The 27,915-nt window shown below is 28.1% G+C and overlaps 1 protein-coding gene across 1 annotated transcript in view; it reads right to left on the reverse strand.

Annotated features, from left to right (window-relative positions):
* LOC136080705 (uncharacterized) overlaps positions 1 to 27,915 on the reverse strand; it is a 200,251-nt gene that overhangs the window by 55,897 nt on the left and 116,439 nt on the right. The window contains exons 4-6 of the mRNA XM_065797695.1: positions 23,650 to 23,712; positions 19,642 to 19,893; positions 8,008 to 8,142 (exon numbers count right to left, since the gene is read on the reverse strand). Coding sequence (XP_065653767.1) covers positions 8,008 to 8,142; positions 19,642 to 19,893; positions 23,650 to 23,712 — 450 coding nt within the window. The remainder of the gene's footprint in view (positions 1 to 8,007; positions 8,143 to 19,641; positions 19,894 to 23,649; positions 23,713 to 27,915) is intronic.

Here is a 27,915-nt window from a genome sequence, read left to right on the forward strand (position 1 = left end):
TTGTTATTAGTTCTTTTGCGATTCGCACTTCCACTTCTGTCTCTCAAATTTGTAAAATAGGTGGTCAAAGCTTGCTCAATAGGTAGGTTCTCAGCATAACAATGCTTTTTTCTTACACTTTCTAAAGAGAAATATGGCAAATTGATTACTTATTTTACTTAAATTGTAGGGTCATCTATGCATAATGATGTCAGATGATGACCCGGTTTGTTGAACAACTTCACCCTTTATCAAACTCAGTCAATTTTTTGCCATTTCCCATTGAAAATGATGTCAGTTTTTGTTATCGTATTATGATGGTATATCTGAATTTTTAATATAATATAAAAAATGCATATACCATCAATTTTTTTCTGGTTCAGTTATACATTTATTCTCAACAGTACTAAAAGTAAAAAAAAAAATGCGTAAATTGTTCTTTCAGATAAGCAAGCTAATTTCTGAATTTAAATTGTTTTTCCTATGATCCTCTACAGTTTTAAGCAACAAAAGCAAGAAGTTTTTAGACCACATTGTTGGTGTAAATACCTCTAAAACCTGCTCATAGCTAGCATAAATTGTTTTACTTTTTTTTAAAATAAAATATTTTACTTTTTTTTTTAATTCAATTTTTAAATTGACATTATTTTGGTCTCAACATCTCCTCCTTATTGTCAATTATTGTTAAACTCACACTGCCCCTCTATCTACTGGCATCATTTATGGATGATCCCATAGCCTAAATACTATATATATATATATATATATATATATATATATAATATTTATAATATATATATATATATATATATATATATATATATATATATATATATTATTTTTAATTTATTTACAACACCATTTGAGATAAAACAAACCCTTACACAGCTTACAATATTTCAGTTAAAATTAAATATGAGTTATTGAAACTTAATAAATTTAACATCAATAGAAAAGTAAAGCTGTCATCATTTAAAATGTAAAGGGTGTTGTCAAAATATGTTGATAGTAAAATTAAGTTACTAATAAAATCACGTTCAACAATGATAAATATTCTTACTGTAGTAAGAATTAGTACTAGTTAAAAAATTTGAACAAATAAATATAAAATAGTGAAAAAACAATGAACAAATAACTTGAACTTGAACTAAATCTTGAATTTGAATTAATTGGTTCTAATTTGTTCAAGCATAACCTTAAAAAATAAGTTTATATAATAAATTTTATGTATAACTAGTTATACATATAGTTAACTATCAGGAGTTATATGTATAACTGCATGCATTTTAAAGCATTTTATTTAATTTATATATTACTTTAGATCATATTACTTTGAATACTGGACCCAAAGACTTTATTCCCAATTACACTGTGGTACTCCAGATTAAAAATTTAAAAGTTTCAGTAAATATCCTGTTTTTGTTCCTCAATGTACTTCGTTAGTCCCTTAAGTTTTATGAACCTTATTATATATAAAGTAAAAAGTTTTGGAGCCTAAAAAAAGTTACAGAAACCTCCCTATTTCCCCCCTATGTTAATTTTTTTTTTTAATAAAACAAAATTTGACTTTCAAACCTGCATTTCTTTGTGGGACACTGCAGTGTCCCATGCATGCATGCTTGGTTTTTGACAACATTAGAACTTGCATCAGTCAATTGTTTGCAGATAATATACTCAAGAAACTATATTCAAATATCATATGAACATGTTAGAGGATGTTCATATGATATTTGAACATCACAAATTTAATAATATTGTTGTGATATGTTATATAAATAATTCCATAATAGATTATGATATGAAAATAAGATAGGATATGAAGGCAATGATCAAAGAATAAATTTACTTATAGAAATTTAGATGTTTGTTTATTAGTTTCAGAATATTATATTATGTGTGACCGCGGCCTTCTATAATAACAGGCCTTGACATCGCGCAACAAAGTTGTTAAACTGAAGGCCAATTCCTAATACTGTGTTAACATTTTCATCTTTTAACATTAGATGAAAGTTTGTGTTCGCGCTTTTTTAATAAATCTTTAAAATGTGATTGGTTTATAAATTAGATAGCCCAACATCAAGACAATAACGTTGTTATTGTCTTGATGTTGATGTAAGGTTCAAGGCGTTAACTTTGTAAGGTAATAATATTGTCAAACTAACGATAAGTTTTTTTAATAATTAAAATGCCTTAAAAATGCCTTTAAAATGCTGTGTATCTCTTTGCAAGTCGAACTATCTCAACTACAACAAAAATATCAATTTATACAACTACAATATCAATTACAACTACAACAAAAATATCAATACTCAACTACGACAAAAATATTAATTTATAAATTCCCGAAGAATCTAGAGGAGAGAAAAAGATGTAGTGAAGCTATCCCAAGAACTGGTTTTATTGTTACAGACTATACAGCATTATGTCAACTGCATTGGCCAAATGAAGCACCTTTTGAAAGCAAATATGGGAAGCAACGACCTTTAAACCCACCATCTGTTTTTAAAATATTCCGCCTAGTTGTTTAGCCACACCAGCAAGTAAAGTTAGAAAAAATGTAACTTCAAGCGGTTTTCGAAGCATTTTACCAGATGAGTTAAATGATTTTCTAAAAGAGGATGAAATTATATTTGACGATATTCAATCTTTGTTAAGTGATAATAACGATGTTATTGTTTTCCAGCTTAATAAAAAAAGTTTACACATACAATCAAAAATGTACAAACTTGGTGTTTCATTATTTATTTTAGTAATTTTCAATGATTATTCATTTGTAGCTAACCATAATGGCACAATTTGTAATATTTCATATTTAGCTGTAAACAAATTAAAGTTAATAAAAACAAAATCAGCTTTATTTGAAGCAGTTAGATTTTTAAAAAATAAAGAAAGTTCGCTTCAATCAAATATTCTATTCGAACACCTTAATGCTATGAGAAAAGTTAATGTTGGTGAAGTTTTATATACTTCAGATATTATATGTAGAGCATATGAGTATTTTGCTATGCAACGAAGTTTATATGATTGTATGTGTATTGACTACAAGTTGCCAAGTATAAGGACTTTAACCCTGTTGAGATATATTGATAAAACTTTTTTTTTGCTTGAATCAACTTTTATTGGTGTTTTTTATTGTTGGTGATTTTTATTGTTACCATTTTTAGCAAAAAAAATTAAAAATACAGTTATCTTTCTAATATATAGATATATACTTTGTTATGGTTCTGCTTGTTATTGATACTATTTAATATTACATAAATATTCTTAATGAAATTTGAAATACGAAAAATATGATTATCTTTTAACAATTTTTTGGTTTTCTTTTTATATTTCCGTTTTTACTAGAGATTATTATTAGAAAACATAGGCTGCCATTACACCCTACCTAATATAAAAATATATCAATATAAGTAAAAGTGAAAGTTTAATCGGCCTTCAGTTTTTACGGCATTTTGCGCGATGTCAAGGCCTGTTATTATAGAAGTCTACATCATTGAAAAAGTAGGTTTTTACATTTTTGTTTTCGTTTTTTTGTTTAACTACTTTTCCTTATTGATCACTTTTTTTCAGGATTCTCCTCATGGGTTCAAGATCATTACGCATAATATGTGTTCAATTACGCATAAACGTTAGTCATTGTAAGTAATAAATTAGGAAATAATTATTTGTGAAATATTGTAGTCATTAATGACTTCAAACTGGCTAATAATTAAAATTGCTCGACTAATAAGGTTCCTTATTAAAATTGCTCTCTCTCTCTCTCTCTCTCTCTCTCTCTCTCTCTCTCTCTCTCTCTCTATCTCTCTCTCTCTCTCTCTCTCTCTCTCTCTCTATATATATATATATATATATATATATATATATATATATAAATATATATATATATATATATATTTATATATATTTATATTTATATATATTTATATTTATATATATTTGTATTTATATTTTATTTTTTTTTAGAAAATGTTTGAAGAAAGTTAGAAGATTCTAAAAACCGATATATATAAGCCGAAGCGATTTAATTAATTCAATTGACAAAAAACGGCGTGTAAATCGCAAAAGAAAAAATAATATTTTTAATATTCGTTTTGGATGTATTGATAAATAGCATTTATTTTTAAATAAATTCATTTTGCAACACGTTTTTTAATTTTATAAAATTTCGTCATAATAGTTTAAGGTAAATCCCACATAGGTTATAGGTGGAAAACATCACATGTAAAAGATCAAAAATGCTACACGTTTTGAATACCGAATGGGATAAAGTAGCAAATACCAGATTAAGTTAAGCCTCTCTGAAAGCTTCGATGATTAATTTTAAATTACTATTTAAGTAATTTTTAAATTAAAAGAATTTTTAAAATTATCATAGAAGCATTCGGACTTTCATTTGTCTAGTATTGACTACTTTTATACCATTTGGATTAAAATATGTGGCATTTAAGATCTATAACATGTCGTATTCTCCACCTATATCCCATGTAGGATTTACCACATAAAACCCATGTGGGATTTACCATATGAAACCCACATGGGACAAAATAATAATCCCCATATGGGTTACATGTGGTAAAAACCCACGCGTATCCCATATGGGATTTACCATATGGAATCCATGTGGGATTTACCATATAAAACCCACATGGGACAAAATAATAATCCCCACATGGGTTACATGTGGAAAAAATCCACGCGTATCCCATGTGCGCATTTTCACTGGGACGTGTTGTACCTTTGACCAATAGACTTCTTTTTTTAAAACGCGGGAAAAAGATACTTCTTGGTCAAATAAAAAAAAGTTCTAAGTATAATTTTTGGGCAAAATATAAGAGAATATTATAAAGTTTGAATGGTTTGGATTTACTCAATAGGCTACGCAAAAAACGCCTTAAAGCAAAAAGTGGTCAAAGGTACAACAGGTTCCCCTATAGATATACATTTATATCATTTACTTATATAAATGGGTAAATCTGCAATTAAGCGGCATAAAATAATTTTGTTTTTTTGCTTGTTGTGAGACTTGCTCGAAGTGGTGACTTTTTAATATAAACATAAGGAATATTTTCACATGCTTTCTATTTTTTTTATTATTTAATAGACTTTCTGCCCCAACAAAACCCTCAGTCAATGTTGCAGTACTTCCTTGTAGCAGCAGGCTATAAGTTATTGGAGTAGCAGCACTCCCTTGTATTTAAAACAAATTCCTGGCATAATTAACAGTATGTAAATTATTAGACAACTATTTTGTGGTAATTAAGTGGATCACATCTAAATACGTTGCTTTAAATTTAACAGATGCAGTTCAAAAACATGAAAAAGGAGTATGTAATACAGATGTCGAGAGGTCGCATAAAGCGATGGTTTTTGCAAGCTTCCTGTAGAAATGGTGGTTTTTCAAACCGTGCCTTAAAAGTGTAAGCTAAATATACTTGATGGTTTTCTTATTTGTTCTAACTTTTCTTCGATATTTTATACATTTTTCTTGAAATATATTTTATTTATTGTTACAATGTTTTTATTGTATTAGTCAAGCATTATAGAGTGTTAGATTTTATAATTTAAACTCATTTTTCAGTTTTTTTATATTTTATTCCTTCGTTTACTTCACTTATTTTTATTTATTTTTGTTATAATTTTATACTTATTTTACGAGTTTGACCTGACATTTATTTTGCGTGACTGACTTGAAACCATATTTAGATTAAACATTTTCTTTTAATTGCGTCAATAAGTGTAAAATCATAATCTAATCATGATTGTTATCATTTGTTCAATTTTTTTAATTGTTTTACTTACATAAAAAAGTGATGTGATTGAGTAATTGTTATAATTAAATTGAATAATGATGTTAGCTTAACAATGTAATCAAGAACGATGAAAACTAATTATGTAAAAAGGTAAAATGAAGGTAACACAATATTGTGAGTAAATTAGTTTTTTAATCTATAGATAAGTTATAACATATAAATATATGCTACTTTTTGGTGTAGGGTTAGTGCTTTAATATCTATTTATTATTAGAACTTAGGTACAAAACTGTTTAAATGACTTTTAAATCATCTGACACATTGTCAGGAGAAAAAGATTGCAATAAAATCGGAGGGCGAGTAGTCTCAAGCGTTAGCAAATGAAGCCATCAAATAGTAATGATGATCTTTCTTTATGCTTTTGCTTTATTCCTTTGCAAATTAAATGTGTTTGATGTATTGAAATCTTTAATTGAAATGCAGAATATTTATAGATATATCTGTGTAGATCACAATGAGTTTATAGTTTTAAGATAATTGGAATATGTTTTTATAATTTTTATGTTTTTCATTGAGATTATTTTTTCGAAAGCTACACGATTATCTATTGTTACCATGGAGTCAATGAGTTGTAATTTATTGGATAAACGTAAGATGCTCTTTTTATATTGCATCCCAAAAAATTTCATTGATATAGAAATTGGTATAAAAAATAAAAGAAAACAACAACAAAAAACTCTTTAAGTGTAATTTGTATATGCACTCAATGAGTTTTTTGTTGTTGTTTTTTTTTATATTTTATACTTTTTTTTTTTTTTTTTGCATTTCTTATAAAATGTTTTACTTAATTATGTAAAAATACTTACTTTTGTAAAAATATGTATTACTTAATTAATGTAGAAAAGATAAATCTATTACTTGCTTATTTAATTACTAATTTTTATCGTTTATTTTACAATTTTTACATCAACTACAATTTTATACCTATTTTACATATTCTTCACTTTTGGCTATTTTTGGGTGACTTGGTTGAAATTGCTAAATCTATCAGCTTGAAAGGCAGAAAAATACGGATATCAAAAAGTACCAAGCATTAGTTCAAGCAAGCATCAAATTGGAATGACGGTAGAAGTTTAACCGTTCGCTAACCTTAAACTTTTATATATACTGTATCGCAAGGCAATTTTTTTGAAATAAAAATATTTGGTAATATAAAACCTTTTACTAAAATGAATGTATATTTATAGTTTAAAAATATCCCATATTTCATTTTATATCACTCATGCGACTTTTTTAGGGAGGCAAACATCACCCCGCCACACCTTTTTCTTCCTGACTTGTTTTACAATAAAATCTTTAAATTAAAATCTCGCATTTGTTTCCCAACAGTCTCTGAGTTAAACTCTCGCGTTTATTAAAGTATTGGTTATTTATAAAAATAACAATAAATGTTTAAAAAAAACAAGTGAACCAAAAGCATAAAAAAAGGTAATGGCAAAGCGTCGGTGAGCAAGACTTGGATTGGACCATGCTTGTCCCCCGATGGTGGGCTAGTAATGACGCTGATGTTGAACCACGCATAGACCAAACACAACTTGTTTGCTGGGAGGTTATTTCTGAAGCGGATGTATACAAATTTGGTAAAATAAATGCTTATACCGATTCAATTTAATAGCAAACTTTTAGATCACAATGCATTAACAAATAAAACAACGATCTTTTAATTCCTTTTTTAATGATATTAACTTATATAAACTCATGTTCCAGAAAACTTTTTATAATGATATAAAGCTTACATTGTGAATTTGCAATTATGTATCACAATTTCTTAATTACAATTTATGTATTCTTTATTACATATAACTAACTATTACTTACATGTTGTGTTTCTTAATTACATCTTGCGATTTCTCAACTACATGTTGAATTTTTTAAATACATATTACGATTTCTATATTACATCTAGTGTTTCTCAAATACATATTGCACTTTCTTGATTACAACTTTAATGTTTCACACACTACGCGTTTAAACGAGCAATATTTTAAAATATGTACGTTTTGACTGTTATTAATTTGAAGTAGTAAATTTATGGTTTTATTTTTTTATTAATTTTTCTGATATGATAAATTAAGCATTACATTAAAACAGTGTTCAAGGTTTTGAACTAGACTTTTAATTTTTACATTTTAAAAATAGTGTTATGATATTTTATAAATGTCTTACTATGATATTGCATTGCATAAATAATAATTATAATTATCAATTTTAGACATACCAAAACAATCTGCTACTTCAGAGTTGTACCCATAACACCACTCCATACCTTGTGAAACTTTGCAATCTCGTGTTCTGTTTATAAATCCATATGTATCATTGCAATTAGTCCAAATGCTCCATTGTGTCCAAACACCTCACAGAAAAAAATTACCAATATTTTTTTTATTATTGTAGTTTAATATCTTCACACCAAAAATTAGTTTAAAAATTAAACATAAACTAAAAGGTTAAATAAACTTATAATGTTAATAATAAGAGTTAGGATCAGCCGAATTTAGAAACTTATATGTCTATATGATTTTATATAACAAAAACATGTATGCCAAAATAATAAAGTTTGATCCTTTTTCTTTTCAGCCAATCAAAATTTTTATGAAAACAGTTCTAGGCTTTCTAATAGTCATTTGTTTCTAAACAGGGGTTTGAACGCATTATAACCTTCTCTTGGTTTCTGCTTTGCAACTGTTAACAAATTTCTGTAAGTTTAATATAAGACTATGCTGTTTGCTTTAGCATTACATTTAGTAAAAATGACAGAATTAAGGTTAAATAATAATCAAAACATAAGTTGTTAAAACACAAAATATAGCTAACAAAAAAAATTACTTTGTGCACTTTCTAAAATTACGTTCTACAAACAAAGTCTATGCACAAATCTTAATCAGTCTGATTAAAAATTGCATATATATATACTCATAATTCATCAATAAAAATATATAAATCTATATCTTTCCATTACCTATTTTTTTACTGATAAAGATAAAAAAAAATTTATCCTGATTATCAGGATGGATTTTTATCACTGCTTATATGTAAATATATATATATATATATATATATATATATATATATATATATATATATATATATATATATATATATATATATATATATATATATATTTATGTTCTTCCATAAAGCCTATTCTCAGCTCTGTGTAATTTTTCTATAAAGTCTTTCCTCAGTTCTGTGTTATTCTTCATCTACATTAATGAACATCCTCATAATCTTACCTCTAAAATTTATTTACTGATGATACACTATACACTCTAATATTTTTGATCATTTAAAACAGGCAGCTGATCTAAACAGTCTAAAAAGACAAGGTTGTTGGGCATGCTTTAGCAGTTAACTTTAACTTTTTTTTTTAAACGTATAGCATGTCTATAATAAAACATTTAAAATGTCTATAAAAGCTGAAAACTAATACCACGTTTTGTGTTATTAAAATCACATTTTATGTTATTAAATGCTTCAATTGATAAATGTATACTGAATTATTTATGTGATTTGAAAATTCTTAATTTAAGAAATTTAAAAACTTTTAACTTTAGAAATTAGATTTTGATAAGAAATTTTTTCAAGATGATCATAATAAAAAAACCTTTTTTTTGCAAGTAATGAACATCCTTATAATCTTAAAACTTTAGAACAATTTTTTTCATCGATTCAGTTTTATCAAAGTTTCAGAAACTAGGATTAGGATAAAACTAAAATCGAAACCCAGAGAAATCAAGTCAAGAAAAACCAAAGACCCAAAGACCATTCCATGATTATATAAAAAAATAATAAAGATATTTCTATATTCATTAGTTGGAGCATCGCCTTTAAAAGTTCTCTTAAATTAAACTTTGAATTAAAATTTTGAAAAAGATCAACGATTTAAAGTTATTTATAACATAACGATTTTTTATTGCATTTAAAGTATATAAATAAATAAATATATAAATATATATATATATATATATATATTTGTTTTTTTGTTTTTTGTTCTTTATTACAATATTTATTACAATTTATAAAAAAAAAAAAACTTTATTACAGTAATAAAAGTTAATAAGTAAAGATATCGTTAAGAAATAAATAATAAAAATAAATATAAAGAACGTGGATACACAAAAAATGCGATCAGGTCTTGTCACAGAGAAACCGCTATTGAAAATATTTGAACGTTTTTTTATTCTTGTTATTTATTTATTTTTGTTCATTTTTTTTTTACTACAAAATTAAATTTAATAATAAAAGTATATAAAGTTCGTATTATAATATTATAAATTAAAATAAAAATAAACATACAATATTAAAATAAAAGAGTTCTAAAACTTTAAAACTAAAACATGTTAAATAGTTCACCAAAACTAAACATGTTAAATAAATGCTTGTGGATAAAAAAACAAACAAAAAAATAAACAAAAAAGATATACATTATATATACATATACTAACATAAATAAAGGATTTTCAAAAATTTAAAAATTTAAAAGTAGATTAGTATATTTTCAGTTGGAAAAATGAGTTTTTTAAGATTTCGTTTAAGAGAATCAAAATTACATTCTTGAGAAGTATTTAGAACTATACTATTCCATAAAAACGGCCGCGAAATGAAATGAAAAATTTTCCAAAATTAGTTTGAGAAAATAGTTGTCGAATTTAACTATAGTTCCTTAAAATATATATATTTCTATCTCTTTGTAAATACAAGTTACGAAAAGAAACGGGTGATAGGTGGGTCTTGCATTTATACATAAAACAAAGAGTATTAAAAACATTTAACTCATATATATTAAGTGCTTTCATATTATATAAAAGAGGCTTGGCGTGAGCAAAACGGTCCTTGAAATTTATAAGGCGTGCTACATGCTTCTGTTGCCGATAGAGAGGTTTAAGTTTACTTTTATAAGTGCTACCCCAAGCTATGTTTGCATAATTAATATGGCAATGAATTAGCGAATAATATAATTGAATTAAGGTATGTTTATCTATTCTTATTTTGTATAAAATGCCTATACTCTTTGAAACTTTATTGCAAAAGTTAGCAATGTGGCTTTTCCAATTAAGATTTTCATCAATATATTCACCTAAAAATCGTGTCACTAGAACTCTTTTAATAATTATGTTATCAATAAAATACACGGATAAATTGCTAGGCAGCTGGTGCTTTTTACCATAAGGATGAAAAAGAATCCATTTAGTTTTATCAATATTTAATGATAGTTTGTTTAATCTAAACCATTCGGAAATTTTGGCTAGTTCAATGTTTATGTTGCTAAAAAGTGTAAAAATGTTTTTATGAGAAAGAAATAAGTTAGAATCATCGGCAAACATAATTGTCATTAGGTTAGAAGCTTTTGGTAGATCATTAATATATATTAGAAATAGGAGGGGTCCTAATATGGATCCTTGAGGAACTCCACATAAAATATTTAACAAATAAGATGATACGTTATCATCCGCATAAACAAATTGTTTCCGATTATTTAGGTAACTTTTAAGCCAAATTAATATATTTCCATTATTTCCGTACCACTCCAACTTTTTAAAAAGAACTTTGTGATTAATAGTATCAAAAGCTTTTGCCGAGTCAATGAAGAAACCTAAAGTAAATTGAGAATTTTCATATGAGTCAGATATATTTCTTGTAAATTGTAAAAAAGTCATGTTTAGTGGGATTGTTTTTTTGGAATCTATATTGATTGCTGTATAATAAATTTTTTATAGTAAGATGATTATAAATTTTATTGTACAAAATTCTTTCTAAAACTTTAGAGAACACAGAAAGTAGTGAAATTGGACGATAGTTTCTTATATTCTCAATGTCACCATCTTTTAATATTGGTATGAATTTTGAAATTAAAAATTGAAAAAATCTTAAAGAGTATATCTTTTACAACATCAAATGAACTTATAATAATATTGCCGTTAATACCATCAGGGCCTACTGCTTTGTTAGATTTCAACATTTTAAATGCAATTTCAAACTCTTCAAAAGATAATTCAAAAGAGTTCAAGTAAGAGTTAAGATGGAAACATAGATCATTAAACTGTTTGCTATAGAAATGTTTTTTGCAAGGTTTGGTCCTACAGACACAAAATATTTATTAAACTTTTCCGTAATTTGTCTTTTATCATATAAAAATTCATTATTATGTTTAACCATGTTTGGCAAAGGGTGAGATGTACTTTTTTAGCTTCCAGTAATTTCTCTTCTAATAAACCAAGTGCGTTTCAAATTTAACTTATATTTATCTAGTAAATTTAATTTTTATTTTTTGAGGCTTTCAAAAAGTTTAGCGTAATTTATATATATAATTTTATTTTCATTATATATATATATATATATATATATATATATATATATATATATATATATATATATATATATATATATATATATATATATATATATATATATATATATATATATATATATGTATATTTATACATATATATATATATATACATATATATATATATATATATATATATACATATATATATATATATACATATATATATGTATATATATATATATATATATACATATATATATATATATATATATATATATATATATATATATATATATATATATATATATATATATATATATATATATATATATATATATATATAAATATATATATACAGTGGCGGCAGAAAGTCATGCACCCAGCAACTTTTACAACAAAATTTTGATTTTAGAATAGGTTTTAAAAATAAAAACAACCAGATTTCAAGCTCTTTAATGTCAAGGTTGTTTACTTTGTGTAGGAACTTTAAATTTTTTTGTGACTTTTAATTTTTAGTAACTTTGTGGTAATTTGGATGTTAATTTATGCGATCAGCTGATGTCCCTTTAAATTTTGTTTACAGTTGATATATTTGATTATACTTTATTTATTTGTAATTTGGGCTTGTAACTTACCAGTCCATGTTCTTTTGTATTTGTGTTTTTGGTTTTTAGTGGATATTAATTGTAATTTTTATATTGGTTGCAATATTTATTGTTTTATTTTGAAAAATGGAGGTTAATATGGTGGGCCTAATTGTACAATTAAGACTTGGCATTGGTGGTCACAAATTTTACTTGCTTAGCATTTATTTGGTATTATTTTTCATTCTAAATATTGTTTAATGATGTGTTTCATATTACTTGGTATCACAAAACAATTTTTTTATTTTAGATTTATTTTTATAAAATTATTATCATGACTGGAGCAAAGAAGCTGACTGCGGAGGAGCGGCTGGAGGTGGTTGTGTAGGTCAGGAATGGGTCAACTTTTGATACAGTGGCTCAGAAAATGGGAATAAGCAAGTCAACAGTAACTAGGCTAATTAGAAAATACAGGGAAACAGGTTTGGTGACTGATAGATCCCACAGTGGTCGTCCGAAGAAGACGTCGACTAGAGATGATTGTCTTCTTGTCCAAATGAGCTAAGCGGATAGGCGGTTAACTGCCTCTGATATAGCTGCCAGGCTATATAGACTATATAGAATCAGACTGGCTGTTAGGACTGTTAGAGCCAGGCTGCAGAAAGCTGGTTTAAACACTTATGTGGCTGCGAAGAAGCCACTGTTAACTTGTGATCACCCCCAGAGGCGGAGAGCATTTGCACTGATACATCGTGTCTGGACCATCGATCAATGGAAACAGATTCTCTGGAGTGAGTCTGCAGTTTTCAAGTGTTTAGTGGTGGGAAGAGAGTTTTAGTGAGGAGAAGATTGGGTGAAAGATACCACAACAGTTGCATTAATGCTACTGTGAAGCACGGAGGAGGGTCTATCATGGTTTGGGGTTGCATGTCATGGTCCGGGATAGGTCAATTGTACCGCTGTGTAGGTGCAATGAACCAGGACCAGTACATTAGAGTCCTAAGAGATCACATGCTCCCTTCAGCTGGTGCTTTATTTGGCAGACAAGGTGAGTTTGTCTTTCAGCAGGACAACGCACCCTGTCACAAAGCTAAGCGATTATGTGATTTTTTAACCACCAAACGTGTACGAGTCTTGGAGTGGCCTCCTCAGAGCCCTGACCTCAATCCCATTGAACATCTGTGGGAGATCATCTTCCGAAAGCTGCAGGTATCCAAATCCACTGGTTTGAAAGATTTGTGGAGGTGTTTGAATAAAGCGTGGGAAAGCATCACCCCAGAAACCTTACATTCATTGGTCAAGTCCATGCCACGGCGTATCATGCATGTCCTCAAAGCCAAAAGCGGTCATACAAAATATTAAACATATTATTTTTATTTTTAAGACACTTATATTTCATGTTGCTAACATTTGGGACAGTTATTAGTGTTTTTTAAATAAAATTTATATGTGTAAATAGTAAAAAAGTGTTATTTTTCGGTTGGGTGCATGACTTTTTGCCGCCACTGTATATATACGAGCACGCAATTTGTTTTAACAACTCTCGGCGTTTTATAATTGTATAATTATTAAATATTAAACTTCTGTAATACTTATTATAGACTGAAATTCTATGTACTTTGACTTCTTATCTCATTAGAGCAACCTTTTCTATTCTATTAAATATGATTCAGTTTCTTAAACTGAGAATATAACAAACTTGCAAGTTACAAGTTGTTAAAAATTAACATATAATTATACAAATGAAAAGAAAATAGGTTTTGCTCTATTTTTTTTAATTCAGTTTAGGCAGTATTATACTTTCTCCATTAACCGTTATATATATATATATATATATATATATATATATATATATATATATATATATATATATATATATATATATATATATATATATATATATATGTTTGTACGTGTATATATATATATATATATATATATATATATATATATATATATATATATATATATATATATATATATATATATATATATATACATACATACATATATATATATGTATGTATACAACTTCCTGGAACTAGTAACTTTTTTGAGGAACAAAGCTAGGAACTGGTTTCTTTTAAAATAACTGAACAAGAAAAGAGACCGAATTCTTTTTTTGGAAAAACGTGAACAAAAAGTAATAGTTTCTAAAAACTTTTTAAATTTGGGTTTTGCTAAAGTTATTTATACGGTTCAAAAGCAAAAAGCGTTGTATTTAGGTCAAATCAAATCTAAGTTTGGTTTCAGTTAGCCAACAGCCGTAACTACTAATTTTTAAACTAAACCGATTGTTAGTTAGTTTGGAATTAGTTCATATTTATTTAGCTATGTACACTAAATTTTTAATTATATTGGTTACCAATATAGTTTTAAAGTTAGTACATGTAGCCAACAAAGTTCGAAAAATTCCGTAAAATATAATTTTCAACATAATTTTATTGCACGCGGTTCTAGTTTGCAAAATGGATCCAACTACTGAAATTGTTGGTGATTTTGCAGTTATTGAAAATATTAGTTACGGCGAATGTAATAGTAAAACTGAAATTAGTGGTAAGTTTGTACAAAATATGTCCTTACTTTCTTTCTATTCTATTTTGGAATGACTATATTTTACTGTTTAAAAAGTAATTAATAAGTTTATTAATAAACGCCCTTAACTTAAGCCTTTTAGTTGCTAAGATTTGTAATTTATTTGCTAAGTTAGTAAGACTTAACTTAATTTATAAGTCTATGGAACTAAAATATTTTGTACAGTTAACACTATATAGTTTTTTTATATCTCTTAGATAAATGTTTGCTTTGGAGAGGCTTGGAAGTATTTTTTGTATTTAATGGAACAAATGGAAATAATATAAATGCAAAATGCATTTTGTGTGGCCCTTCAGGAAGAGATATTCTGTTGAGGGGCTATTTCCGAGCGGGTCTCATGTGATGACTGAAAAAAGACATAAATTGGGTGTCTTTTTATTTAAAAAATTAATATTTCTAAAACAAAATAAAATTGGTGTTTAAAGTTTTATTTGCTTTTATATTTTTTACTTTCATCAAAAAAAAACCTTTTTTAGAAAGATTTTTATACTACAAACCTTTTGTATTGAGCTGAAATTAATAACTCATTTATATGTGTATAAAGTACATGTTGATGCAGACTAGGCCAGCAGGATACCAGAAATGTTTAAAAACTATTTAAATCAAACAACTAAATAAAACACGTTAAAAAAGCATTTCAATTTTAAAAATAGAAATATGTATTAAAAAAGAAACGAAGTAGGAAAGAGTTCTCTTTTTTGAGGAACGTGGAGCGAGTTCTTTTTTTGACTAAAAAACGAGGAACTGGAACTAGTTCTTATTTTACAAAATGAACAGGAAAAGGAACAATAACTTTTAAAAATGGAACTTTCAAATCGCTGATATATAAATATATATATATATATATATATATATATATATATATATATATATATATATATATATATATATATATATATATATATATATATATATGTATATATATATATATATATATATATATATATATATATATATATATATATATATATATATATATATTTATATTTAAATTTTAAAAAAACAACTTTTAATGGAACTTAAAGTGCCTATCGGCAATCATCAGCCATGCCTATCGGCAATCATCAGCCATAAAGTACAAAATCAAAAATATAAAAACCGTTTAAAAATTAAAAACTACGGTAGAATGAGTTCTGACGTTATGGTACAAGAAGACGTAATGGAAAACTAATCTCCGCTATCAAATAATGAAAGGAGAAATTTATTTTTGTGTCTGCATTTAGAGACTAATTCGCCTCTTTTGTTTAGCAGATTGTTTCTTTTGTAAAATAATATTTCGAACTTCTCATTTAAAAGTCTTCTTGTACTGTAACGTCAGAACTCATTCTACCGTAGTTTGTAACTTTTAAACGGTTTTTTATTAGGGCTGCGGAAATTAACGATTAATTAATCGATTAATCGCTAATTTATTTAATCGATCAAAATTTCTTTAATCAGTAATATTTCGATTAATTTTTGCCGGTTTTCCGTTACTTATTTTTTTTTTTTTTTTTTTTTTTTGCCGTACATATATATATTTACAAGTTTCGTAATTTATAATAGTAATATTTACAAGTTTCCTTAGTCAAAATATATAAACGAGATTATAATTATAATTAAAATAGTACAGACAGGACTTCAAGAAGATCGTACTGATCTTATCACGAAGCCCTTACAAGTGAATAATATATATTATGTTCAATATAGGTAATATATTATATATTAAGTACAGCTAGTTGTATTAAAACTACTCGAATATTAAAGTTAACTTTAATATTCTTCAATTAGAATAAACTCAAGATTACCTGTTTCTCTTATATTATATTTATTAATGTTATTTATAAAGAAATTATTTGTGAAGTGGTATGGTACTTGGCCTAATTTAAATTTTAGCATGTACAATATATTTTGATATCTGTTAATTTGATAAATGTTAAGCATAAAAATTTATAAAAAAAATATATCGTTTTCATATAAATCATTTGCAAATAAGTTATTTTCAGTTTTAAAAGTTTTAAGAACGTCTAAACGCAACTTTTCAAAATCAATTGTTTCAAAGTCATTAGCCATGAGGAAAAAGAGTATTAAATTTAGAATTTTTCAATAGAATTCGATAAATATAAAATTAATTTTGAAAGCGCGTATCTTGAAAATCTCGACTAAAAACTTTGTCATATTTTAAAATACTTACTGACCTGGGAACATTATCTTACATTTCTATATCCGTTTCTAAAGTAAACAAAGTTTGTTTTGCAAATATGGCTGCGGCAACTAATGAAAGCAACGTTTCTGTCATTTAACTGGAAAGTTAAGCAAGCATTTTGTTTTCAAGTTGAATGCTGATGGTAAAGTAGACGAAGGTGACAAAGTATACTGCGTTCACTGCAATAAACAGTTTGCTTTCCGTAACTCAAACACATCGCTGACTTATCACCTTCAGCACAAGCATCCTCTGAAATATCAACAGGTTGTCGACAGTGAACGTAAGATGACCCCTCAGATAAAATCAATCACCAATTTATTTACGTGTCAGTCAAACAAGCCTGTCAGTAAAAAGGTCTCAGCCGACCTGAAGGTGGCAATAGCTTATTGGATTGCCAGTTCTGGACGTCCAACAGCAATTGTAGAAGATGCTGGACTAGAGGCGGTGCTTCGTATTGCCCTTCAAAACCAGACTTATACTTTGCCCAGTCGCCGTACAATCGACACTGTCATTGGAGAGATGTACAATGAGAAGTTGAATGAGCACAAGAAAGCTCTAGAATGCATTTATAGTATTGCTCTAACTACTGACTTTTGGACCTCCACCAACAATGAATCGTACTGTGGGATAACAGGTCATTGGATTGATTCTGAGTGGAAACTGACATCTGTCGCTTTAGCTTGCATAAATGTTGAAGAAAGGCACACTGCTGATAATGTTGCCAGTTTCTATGAAGAGTTTGCCGCTACGTGGAACATTGCTGAAAAAATTAGCTGTATCGTAACGGACAGTGCACGAAATATGGTTGCTGCTATAGGACGGACGGATTACAGCCATATACCGTGTATTGCACACTGTCTTCAACTGAGCATACAAGCAGGTTTGAAAGCAGCTGATTCATCTCCTTTTCTGGCTAAATGTCGACACCTAGTTGGACATTTTAAGCGCAGTTCAAGGAATACATCAGAGCTAAAGGCTAGCCGAGCCAGTACCTCTAACAGGTCTGACGATGTGAAGTTTCACAAATTGCAGCAGGATGTAGCTACGCGGTAGAACAGTACCTACCTAATGTTAGCCAGATTGCTGGAAGTGAAAGATGCCATTAAGCAGTATCATATTGACCATCCCGAGAATTACACTGGAGATAAACTAAGGGAGTTGGACTAGGAGAAAATGTCAAAATTTGTCTCGGTATTGGGTCCACTTGCAGATGCTACTGAGTATATTGGTAGTGAACAGTATGCTACATGTTCGGCTGTACTTTCGTTAGAAGCATTTTTGCGCAGACTTCTGCGGGTTAATGATGACGATCCAGGGTATATAGCACGTTTCAAATCTGCAACACTAAATGACTTCTCAGGTCGCATTGAAAACATTGATGCATTGCCAACGTTGCAAATGGCTGTGGCATTAGACCCACGTTACAAGAAACTCGGCTGTCTCTCAAGAGAGAAACGTGAAGCAGTTTGGACAATACTTTCTAATGCATTTCGGGTGTACTGTAACCAAAGACAGAGAGCTGAACGTGAAACTACTACCAGCACTGGCGAGGCATCAGAACCTGTGCGTAAGAAACTGAAACTTACTCTGTTGGTCAGCGACTCGGAATCGCAATCCTCATCAGATGAATCACAAACAGTACATGGCTCACTGGCTGAGCTTACACGATATCAAGAAGAAGGTGTAATTCCAGAAACTGAGAATCCCCTCATGTGGTGGCAACTGAACAGGCATCGTTACCCTAACCTGAGCAGTTTTGTGCAGACAATTCTGTGTGTACCTGCCACTTCTGTTCCTTGTGAAAGACTGTTTAGTTCGTCAGGGTACATTGTCAACAAACTGCGATCTTGTCTACTTCCAGAAAACGTTAGCGTCCTCGTTTGTTTACGTGACTGGCTAAAGTGATGCCTACTTGTACTTGTCAATTAAACTGGATACAGTATAGCAGGCATTAAGTGTCTTGTTTGTTAACGTTTGTGAATACTGTAGTTAGTTAACGTTTACCGATAACAACTTCACCTCACCAGTGGTGAAAAGCAGGTTATTCTGTCGACTTCAGAATTAATCGAAATTAATCGATTAATCGATTAAAATTTTAGACGATTAATCGAACAAAAAAAAATTAATCAGTACCAGCTCTAATATTTATATATATAAATTTACTTAAAATAGATAGATAAATAGATAGATTTTTAATCTTACCTTCTAAATAGCAAATGTAGTCGAGAAAAATGTATTTACTAATATAAGGACAAGGGTCACCACCAAACATCTCATCATTGGGTTCAATTAAACAACTGTTATTTCTATTGCATAGTATTTGAAAAATGTTAGATACATTTTTAGATAAACATTTAGTAAATCTTTCCTGACTACCATAAACAGCATTTTTAATTCTAATTAAAGATTGCTCTCCACATGTTATTATGTATGAAGTGTTTTCATAGACTGTAACTAAATTAAAAATAAAGTACAATAGATAAAAGAAAATGTATATACGGCACTGTTTCAGTTTCCTACCCCTATCATTTTTATGGTTGATTTCGATATAGAATTTTTTGCTGATTAAGAATCGTGTAAAAATATTAACCTGAAAATTTGAGAAAACCACTCTAATACGATGTTAAAGTTTATAAAATTATACTAATAACGCTTATATTGCCATCTTTTTAAAAACGTCTTTTAATCTGTTTTTATTAATAAATCAATCGTTTAGGAAATCTTTTTTTATTCTACACACTGGCTTTTATTGTCGTCATTATTGAAATTTATTTAAATTCAGGTAAATATTATGAATATAAATTTTCTTTAATAAAAAAATTTTTGAGACAGCTTTTTAGATCCATACATACATCTATACATTGACTGACAAATAGGAATTGGTGAAATTAAACTAAGATACATAGACTGACAAATAAGAATTGGCGCGATTAAATGTACATGGTTAAGGTTTGGGCTAGGGTTTGGGTTAGAACCAATTTGAAACTATTGGGTTTTGCTTAAAATTAGAAACTATTTGGGTTTTTCTTAAAAACACATACATACATACACATATATATATATATATATATATATATATATATATATATATATATATATATATATATATATATATATATATATATATATATATATATATATATATATGTATATATATATACATATATATACATATATATATATATATATGTATATATCTGTATAGTATTTTTGTATAGTATTTGCATTGAGTACTGCGTATACTTTGAGTTAATGTATACTGTATACATTTGATGACGTATGTAGTCTTTTGTATTAATTAATTTAGACTGGGAAGAAATATATAATAGTTTTCCATATTACTAAACATTGTATGCTTGTTTTAGATGCTTAGTGCAATAACTGTATTATTATTTTTAGGTTAATGTATTGAAAATTGATAATTTGGATGTCCATCATTCAGTATGAATTTTTAAAGATGACCAACAAGCGCCTGCCACGTCTGCGCATGTATCTGATACTGTTACTGATGATATACAATCAGATCTACATTCTGCAAAAACTTCTGCTAAAAAGTACAAGGAAGTTGTCTGTGATATTTGGTCTTGACAACAATATCACGGCAGAAGACGCGGAAATAACTGGAACGCGCCTCCGCGTTCTTTATATTAAAAAAATATATATATATTTTAGTATTTATGTAATATATTTTAACGATTTATTTTAACATGTAACACGAGTTTTATTCAGATTGTAATAAAAAGAACAAAAAAAAAAAAAAAAAAAAAAAAATGTCAGCAAGCGTTGCGATGTACCGCATATCATCTTAATGATGGTCGCGCGTTCAAAAACCGTACTTGGTGGGATTCGGCCAAGCTGATGCTGGCAAAAATTACAGGTTTCTATAAAAAAGCAAACATTCTCATGACTAGTGATCGTAAAGCATGCGAAAATATGTTAAAGAAGAACGCTCGCTTCATAAGCAAGAGGTTCCGAGTTCGATTCCTCCCACGTCCCTGGTAATACCGTGCTCAACTTGTTTCTCCGCGCAGCGGCATTGTTTGTCAAGGTTTGTGTTTCGGAGTTTTAGAGTTGAGAGAGGGTTATAACCACAAGTAGCCTCCTCATATGTAGTGGCCTTCTCGACCTTGGAGAGGTTAAATAAAAAAAAAAAAAAAAAAAAAAGCAGCTTGATGACAATGATAAAGTTGAAGCGATACCGTCCGCACGCAGGTCAACTCCAGCTTCGATGAAAAGGTCCTGCAGATAGAGGATATCTTAGCGAAGACATTTAAATTGTGGCAATAGAATGCTCAACAACTGATAAAAAATCCGGAAGACTTTTTATTTTTACAGTTGATGAAAATCAATTGAGCGGCAAGTTTTGGTTTTCATGATAAAATGTTAGCTTCAAAATTTCAGTGTCGTCAGAAGTCCTTAAAGGTAGAGCCATTGCGGTGTCAGAAACTGAAGCAACAAAGAAGTATTTATATGGTTGCAGATAGTGACGAGGTTGAAGATCTAATTAACAGTGACTGCTCTGACAAAGCTGTCAATGACGATGACTCTGAATTCGAACTTCCTTCGAATGATGTTTTACCAGTTAAGACTGCAAGCAGACGTCATCGTATTAATAGTCAACCCGGAACTTCTGCTTTCATCCCTCTTGATATAATAAAAAGACCCAAACTTGTTGCCTTAGCCACTCGTCTAAAGATGACACTAACATAGCAAGCAGCCTATAGTGAAACCCTTATATCTGAGGCAAGAGGCGACATGTCAAAACTTCGTACGTCATAAATATATATATATATATATATATATATATATATATATATATATAATATATATATATATATATATATATATATATATATATATATATATATACATGTGTTTGTTTGTGTGTGTGAGACGTTGATGTGATTAGTGTCACCCAGTGCGGAAAATTATTGATGTCATCCCTCTAGGCTTTTACTAACAGGGCCAATAACTCGGGTTAATCTTTTAATCTAAACAAAAGATTTTTGTATGAAATGAAGAAAGTAGTACAAAATGAAAAAAGAAGAGTTATTATTAAAGCAGAGTTATTAACAGCAGAATTATTAAAAAAGAATATTTAGAATTCATAACCTGAAACCTATTGATTAGTTTGTCACTAGTGCGGCTTGCACTTTTTCACCCCTCTAGTGAAACCATTGATACAGAGACTATTTAAGGCAACATGAGAAATATTTTGTTTATTACCAGGACTTTAGATCAGATTAAAGGTTTGCGAAAGCAATAAAAACATTTAAAACAGGTGAGACCAAAAAAATGATCAATTTCAACCATCAGGAATTAGTACTATGTTGCTATCACTCTGAGCAAACCTCGCATAGCCTACTTAAGCATGGGAAGAAATAGAGTACTTTTAAACTAAATGTCCAAGTGTATAACTGTGTGAAAAGTGTTAAAAAAAGATGTTTATTGTCTGCTAGATACTTTCGGTGCAGTAAACACAATACGCAAACTTTATGAGACACTGTGGGTTATCTACTCTAGAATATAAAGTGGATTATCTACTTTTGAGTCTGCAATATTTTACTCTCTAGTAAAGGTGATGGTTAACTTTTTGTTTGAAAAACTATTTTTTCTTTCTAATATCTATTAAAATGGAAAATAGGAGAATACGTTTTAATTAAAATGTTAATTTTAAAGTTTGAAATTAAAAAAATATATATTATGGCTTATTGCTTAATATTTAACTCTCCAAAATAAATTTAGGCTTACATTAATGAATTTTAAAACTTAATAACTTACATAACTTTAACTGAACATTTTTTACAGTCAAATTAAAATATAATTACCAAAACATTAAATGTACAGAGTTAAACAAGGTGGTAAATGAAATTAATTGTTAAAAGATATTTAGGTCTTTTAAAGTTTATTAACTTTTCATAATATCTTTATAAAATGGATATACCGTATTTTGTTCGTAAACTGCCATTGGATATACACTGCTTTAAAAGTAAATGCTAATTCATAAACAAAAAAGTTTATGTTTTATTTACCTATATTTTAATTTTTGACATTATCTAATATATTTTATGCATAAATACATTAAGCAAAAATAGTTTTTCGAAATATATGAGCCATATATATTATTAAAATATATTAGTATAGTTTTTGTTATTTCATATATATTTGTATAAAAAATTAATTTTAAAGTAAAAATAATCAAAAATTTACCAGTATAACTTTGATTTAGAAAGCAATTCATTTCTATTTCCGGGCTGTATCCATAACACAACCCTAAATCATATTACATAAAAGCACAATATGTAGACACATTATAGACATTATTTTTACAAACAAATCTGACCGAAGGTCAACTTAATACCTTTAGAGCATCAAGAAATTGGCTATAAGGATTAGCCAACCTGATGGCACCGTGTTAAAAACAATATATTTAGTTCATTTAAACTTCTTATAAGCTAAATAATAAGATAAATGTAAAAAAAGATAAGAATGTACATTACTAATACCAACACAAAGGTCTTGTTTTAAAACGGTCTTGTTTAAATCAATACAAAATTTGACTTCTACAACCCTTTAAGTTGTTAACTTTCTTTTTTAAAGCCTTTTTAACATATAAACATTGATTAATAGAAGTAAACAATTCATTTGAAGCAATATTTTTTATCAAATAACAGATACTAGCTAAAATAAATGATGCGCTTGTTGAACTTTTTAAATCAACATTAATTTTAAATAAGGCAAGTTTTTTTAACTGCTATTGCAACAACATTAAGTAAGGGGTCTTAAATAAAGTACGTATGCAGGGATGGGGGAGTAGTTTACCCAAAAAGTATGCCAATGCGCATAAGAGAGGGGGTTGTTAAAGACAGTATAAAAGCATGTTGTTTGGCAACCAATAGTTTTAAACTATCTTTTCTAGCATTAAACCTTTATGAATAACTTCACTTTTGATTTTAATTTAAAAGTAGCAATTATAGAGTAAAACCAAGTCAAACCGCACACCATATCATTCCGTATCATTTGTCGAAATTATCAAATAAAAACTGAACGGATATAACTATGAAAAAAATAAAATAGATTTAAATACTGAACTATCTCCTCTATTCCAATTGATAAAATTACATACTGATTAAACTCCATTTTTTCCTCTCAACACTCAAAGATTGCAAAAATAACAATAACAAAGGCATCTATGGATCAGGTACAACAACGTACTCTCAAATGAAACAGAAAGAATGATTGTGCATGCGTTATAATTACTTGCTGACTTGGGTTATGTTTTAATCCGAAACAAAATCCTCAAATTTCTATGTGGCTACCTGAAACGTAAAGATCAATTAAACTTATTCAAAAATGGCGAGCCTGGCAAAGACTCGTTTTATGCCTTTATGAAGAGATAAGCAATTTTAATTGATTAGGGTGCGGTTTGACCTGGTTTTACTCATTATTTTACTAAAAAATATTGCAGAATGAAAATTGTCAACGCTGAACAAGTTTAAGTAACCAAATATTTTAAAAATAAGTATTATATATACAAAGAAAAAAAAGTTTCATAAAAACGTTTTATTCAACTAAATAAAACAAAGATTTTGTTTAAATAAAAAAAACAGTTATAAAACTAATGCCAATGCAAAGTCATTCATTCAAAAGCCAAAGAAAATTTATTCTTTTTAACCTGCCTGATGTTTTTTCACTTTTTTTAAACAAAATAGTGGCATATTTAGAGACATGGTAGGTCTTTGGCTGCCCAGGCTAAGTAGGCAGATTAAAATAGAGCAACTTTTAGGCTTTAAAAAAATTATGACAAAGCTAAAATACCAGTTAGCCAAGGTGCAATTCAACAAACATATTTAATTTATTAGATTATATATGAGGTAGAATACATGTAGTACTGGTCTACTAGCAACAGCACCAACCTTTTATTTCGTGTTTTGGAGTTAATGAATTAAAAAAGGCTTGCAACCACAATTAAAAAAAAATACCTTCTTGACTTTAATAAACCAGATGTAAGAAGTAATTTGTACGAAGTAAAACATACTTTTTTAGATTTTCTTTACATAAGACATATTTTTTTTTAATTTTTGAAAATTTTTTTAAACTCTACATGCTTTTTTAGCTTTGTTTGTAGCTAGAGTAAAGATGTTAACTATAACAATACAATACAAATATATACAATACGAATTCTCTTAATACAAATAATAACTTGTTATAAAAAATTTTCTCTAGGTTATGGTTACCTGCATCATCTGCTTGTAAAAATATACAATAAAATCTTTTTTAAAGTTAAAAAAAGTTTAAAATTAACGTACATAATGTTAAGACATCTCTAAACTTCCTTAAATTAGCCATAATAAATAATATTGGTAAATACGACTTAAAAGTTTACAGAAAGGAAGCCTTTTAAAAATATTAAAACTAAACCTCATTGAAATCATGACCCCAATATTCTTTAAATGCAATATTTAAAGATAAGGTTTATAGGGCTTATTCTATATGCAGTAATTTCCATTTACAAAACGAGATTAGTTTCTTTATTGAAATATTTAACAAAAATGGGTTTAGCATATGCCAACTTAGACGTATTGCCAACTTAATTGGAAATAAACGGTCCATAAATATCAGCTAAGTTCAATCAGATGCTCTTACCCTCCCTACTGTATGGCTACCTTGGATACCACCACTATCCCCGAAATTAAGAAAAATATTACGGAAAGATGGCTATAGAGTATTCTTTAAATCAAATCCTAATTTAAGAACATTGCTATTATCAACGAAAAAATAACTCAATTGCCACACGATTGTCAACCCTTAACTTATTTAATTGAATGCAAATGCTTAAAGAGATACGTTGGCGAAATTAGCCACCCCTAATAAGTTTTTCTTGCAAGAAACAAAGGGGAGAATGTTAAAAAATTAAAGTGAAACAAAAAAATTTGATCGAAAAGTGCGCGATGCTCTTGAAATACAGAGATTTACCAATGTTCTCCTTTAAATGGCGTAATTAAAATAGATAACGGGCAATTCGTTTGAACTAACGTAGGAATGTAACAAAATTCATTTGTAACATTCCTACGTTAGTCAGAAAGAAGCCAATTAATTGCTGACGTCAGTTAATTTTAAACTGATTTTAACGTTAAAACTTTTTTTGCGTTACTTTACAAGCTTACGATGCTGGTAACTATAATCCAGCAAATATTTCTTTTAATATATTATTATTATTTGTATTAAGATTATTACATATTTATTAATATTTATAATTATTATATAATTATAAGATTTGTATTAAGATAATCCGTATTATTTAATTTTTTTATAAGTATAACATACACTATTATACACGATATCAACACTTAAAGTTTAAAAAACTTAAAACATTGTAAAAAAAAATAGAATTTAAAATTTCAAGTTTCTATTGGAAAACAAGATTTAATTTTTTTTAAAACTGTCCGCTTTTTGAAAAATTGTCCAAAAGCGGACAGCTCTAAATTTTATGAAAAAAACATAAACAAACTGATAAATTTATATTTAATATTTTTATTTTTAATGTTAAAATACACACATAATAATATTGCAAACAGAAAAAACTAGAAAAATCAAAAAAAAAACATGAGCAAGCAAAAAAATTTATAAAATAGGTTCTCCAACATTTTGTGCAAAAGAATTCTTTGCCTTTTATCTATCGTTTTGGGAGACAAGAAATACAAAGCCTTGAACTGCAACTTGATTTTTCACAAGTTTTCCATAAAACTTGTATCTCAGGCTTTTTACTTTTAAGAATCTTTGGGCACATTTTGTACTTTTTTTTGGCTTTCTTGGCAGAAGATTTTACTTCTGCTGCTGCAGTTTCAACAAATGTTCGTTTTAATAGCTTTGCGTCTTCTTCTTCTCTCAACTGGTTTAACGATGCTTTATCAATAAAAGCTTGAATAACCACTGTTCTGACATTTCTGGCTTATTTTGCATAATGCTTGTTAGCATTTTGGAACTATAATCGCTTTAAGAGAGCTCTTTCAAATATGATTTTTACACGAACCGCAAATTCTTCTAAAGATGTTAAATTTAAAGTTGGAATTGAAGTTGGAGTTGCAGGCGGAATTAGGGTTTGTGTTTGTTCAGCAGTTTGAGGTAAAAAACTTGGTCTGCGTTGTTATTTTATAACTGCTAATGATGTTATTAAGGTGTTATTAAAAGTTTGATGAGTTTGTAATTTTGATTTGTCAATTTTGTCTTGATTTAATTGAAAGAGCCCAATATTTTCAGAACCAGCAATAATTTTAATACGAGCGTGAACATTGTAGCTTCTATACAACTGTGCAAGGAAACTTGGGAAAATTTTTTTGGAAAAATTGCTTAAAGCACTTTTAGCATAAAATTTTCTTAAAATATCACACTAAACATCTTTGACATGAAAATATACATTAATGTGAGATGAATTGGCGAATGAATTGGCGAATGTGAGATGAATTGGCGGCAATG

Source organism: Hydra vulgaris, chromosome 05 (genome assembly GCF_038396675.1).
Source record: "Hydra vulgaris chromosome 05, alternate assembly HydraT2T_AEP".
NCBI classification, from domain to species: domain Eukaryota; kingdom Metazoa; phylum Cnidaria; class Hydrozoa; order Anthoathecata; family Hydridae; genus Hydra; species Hydra vulgaris.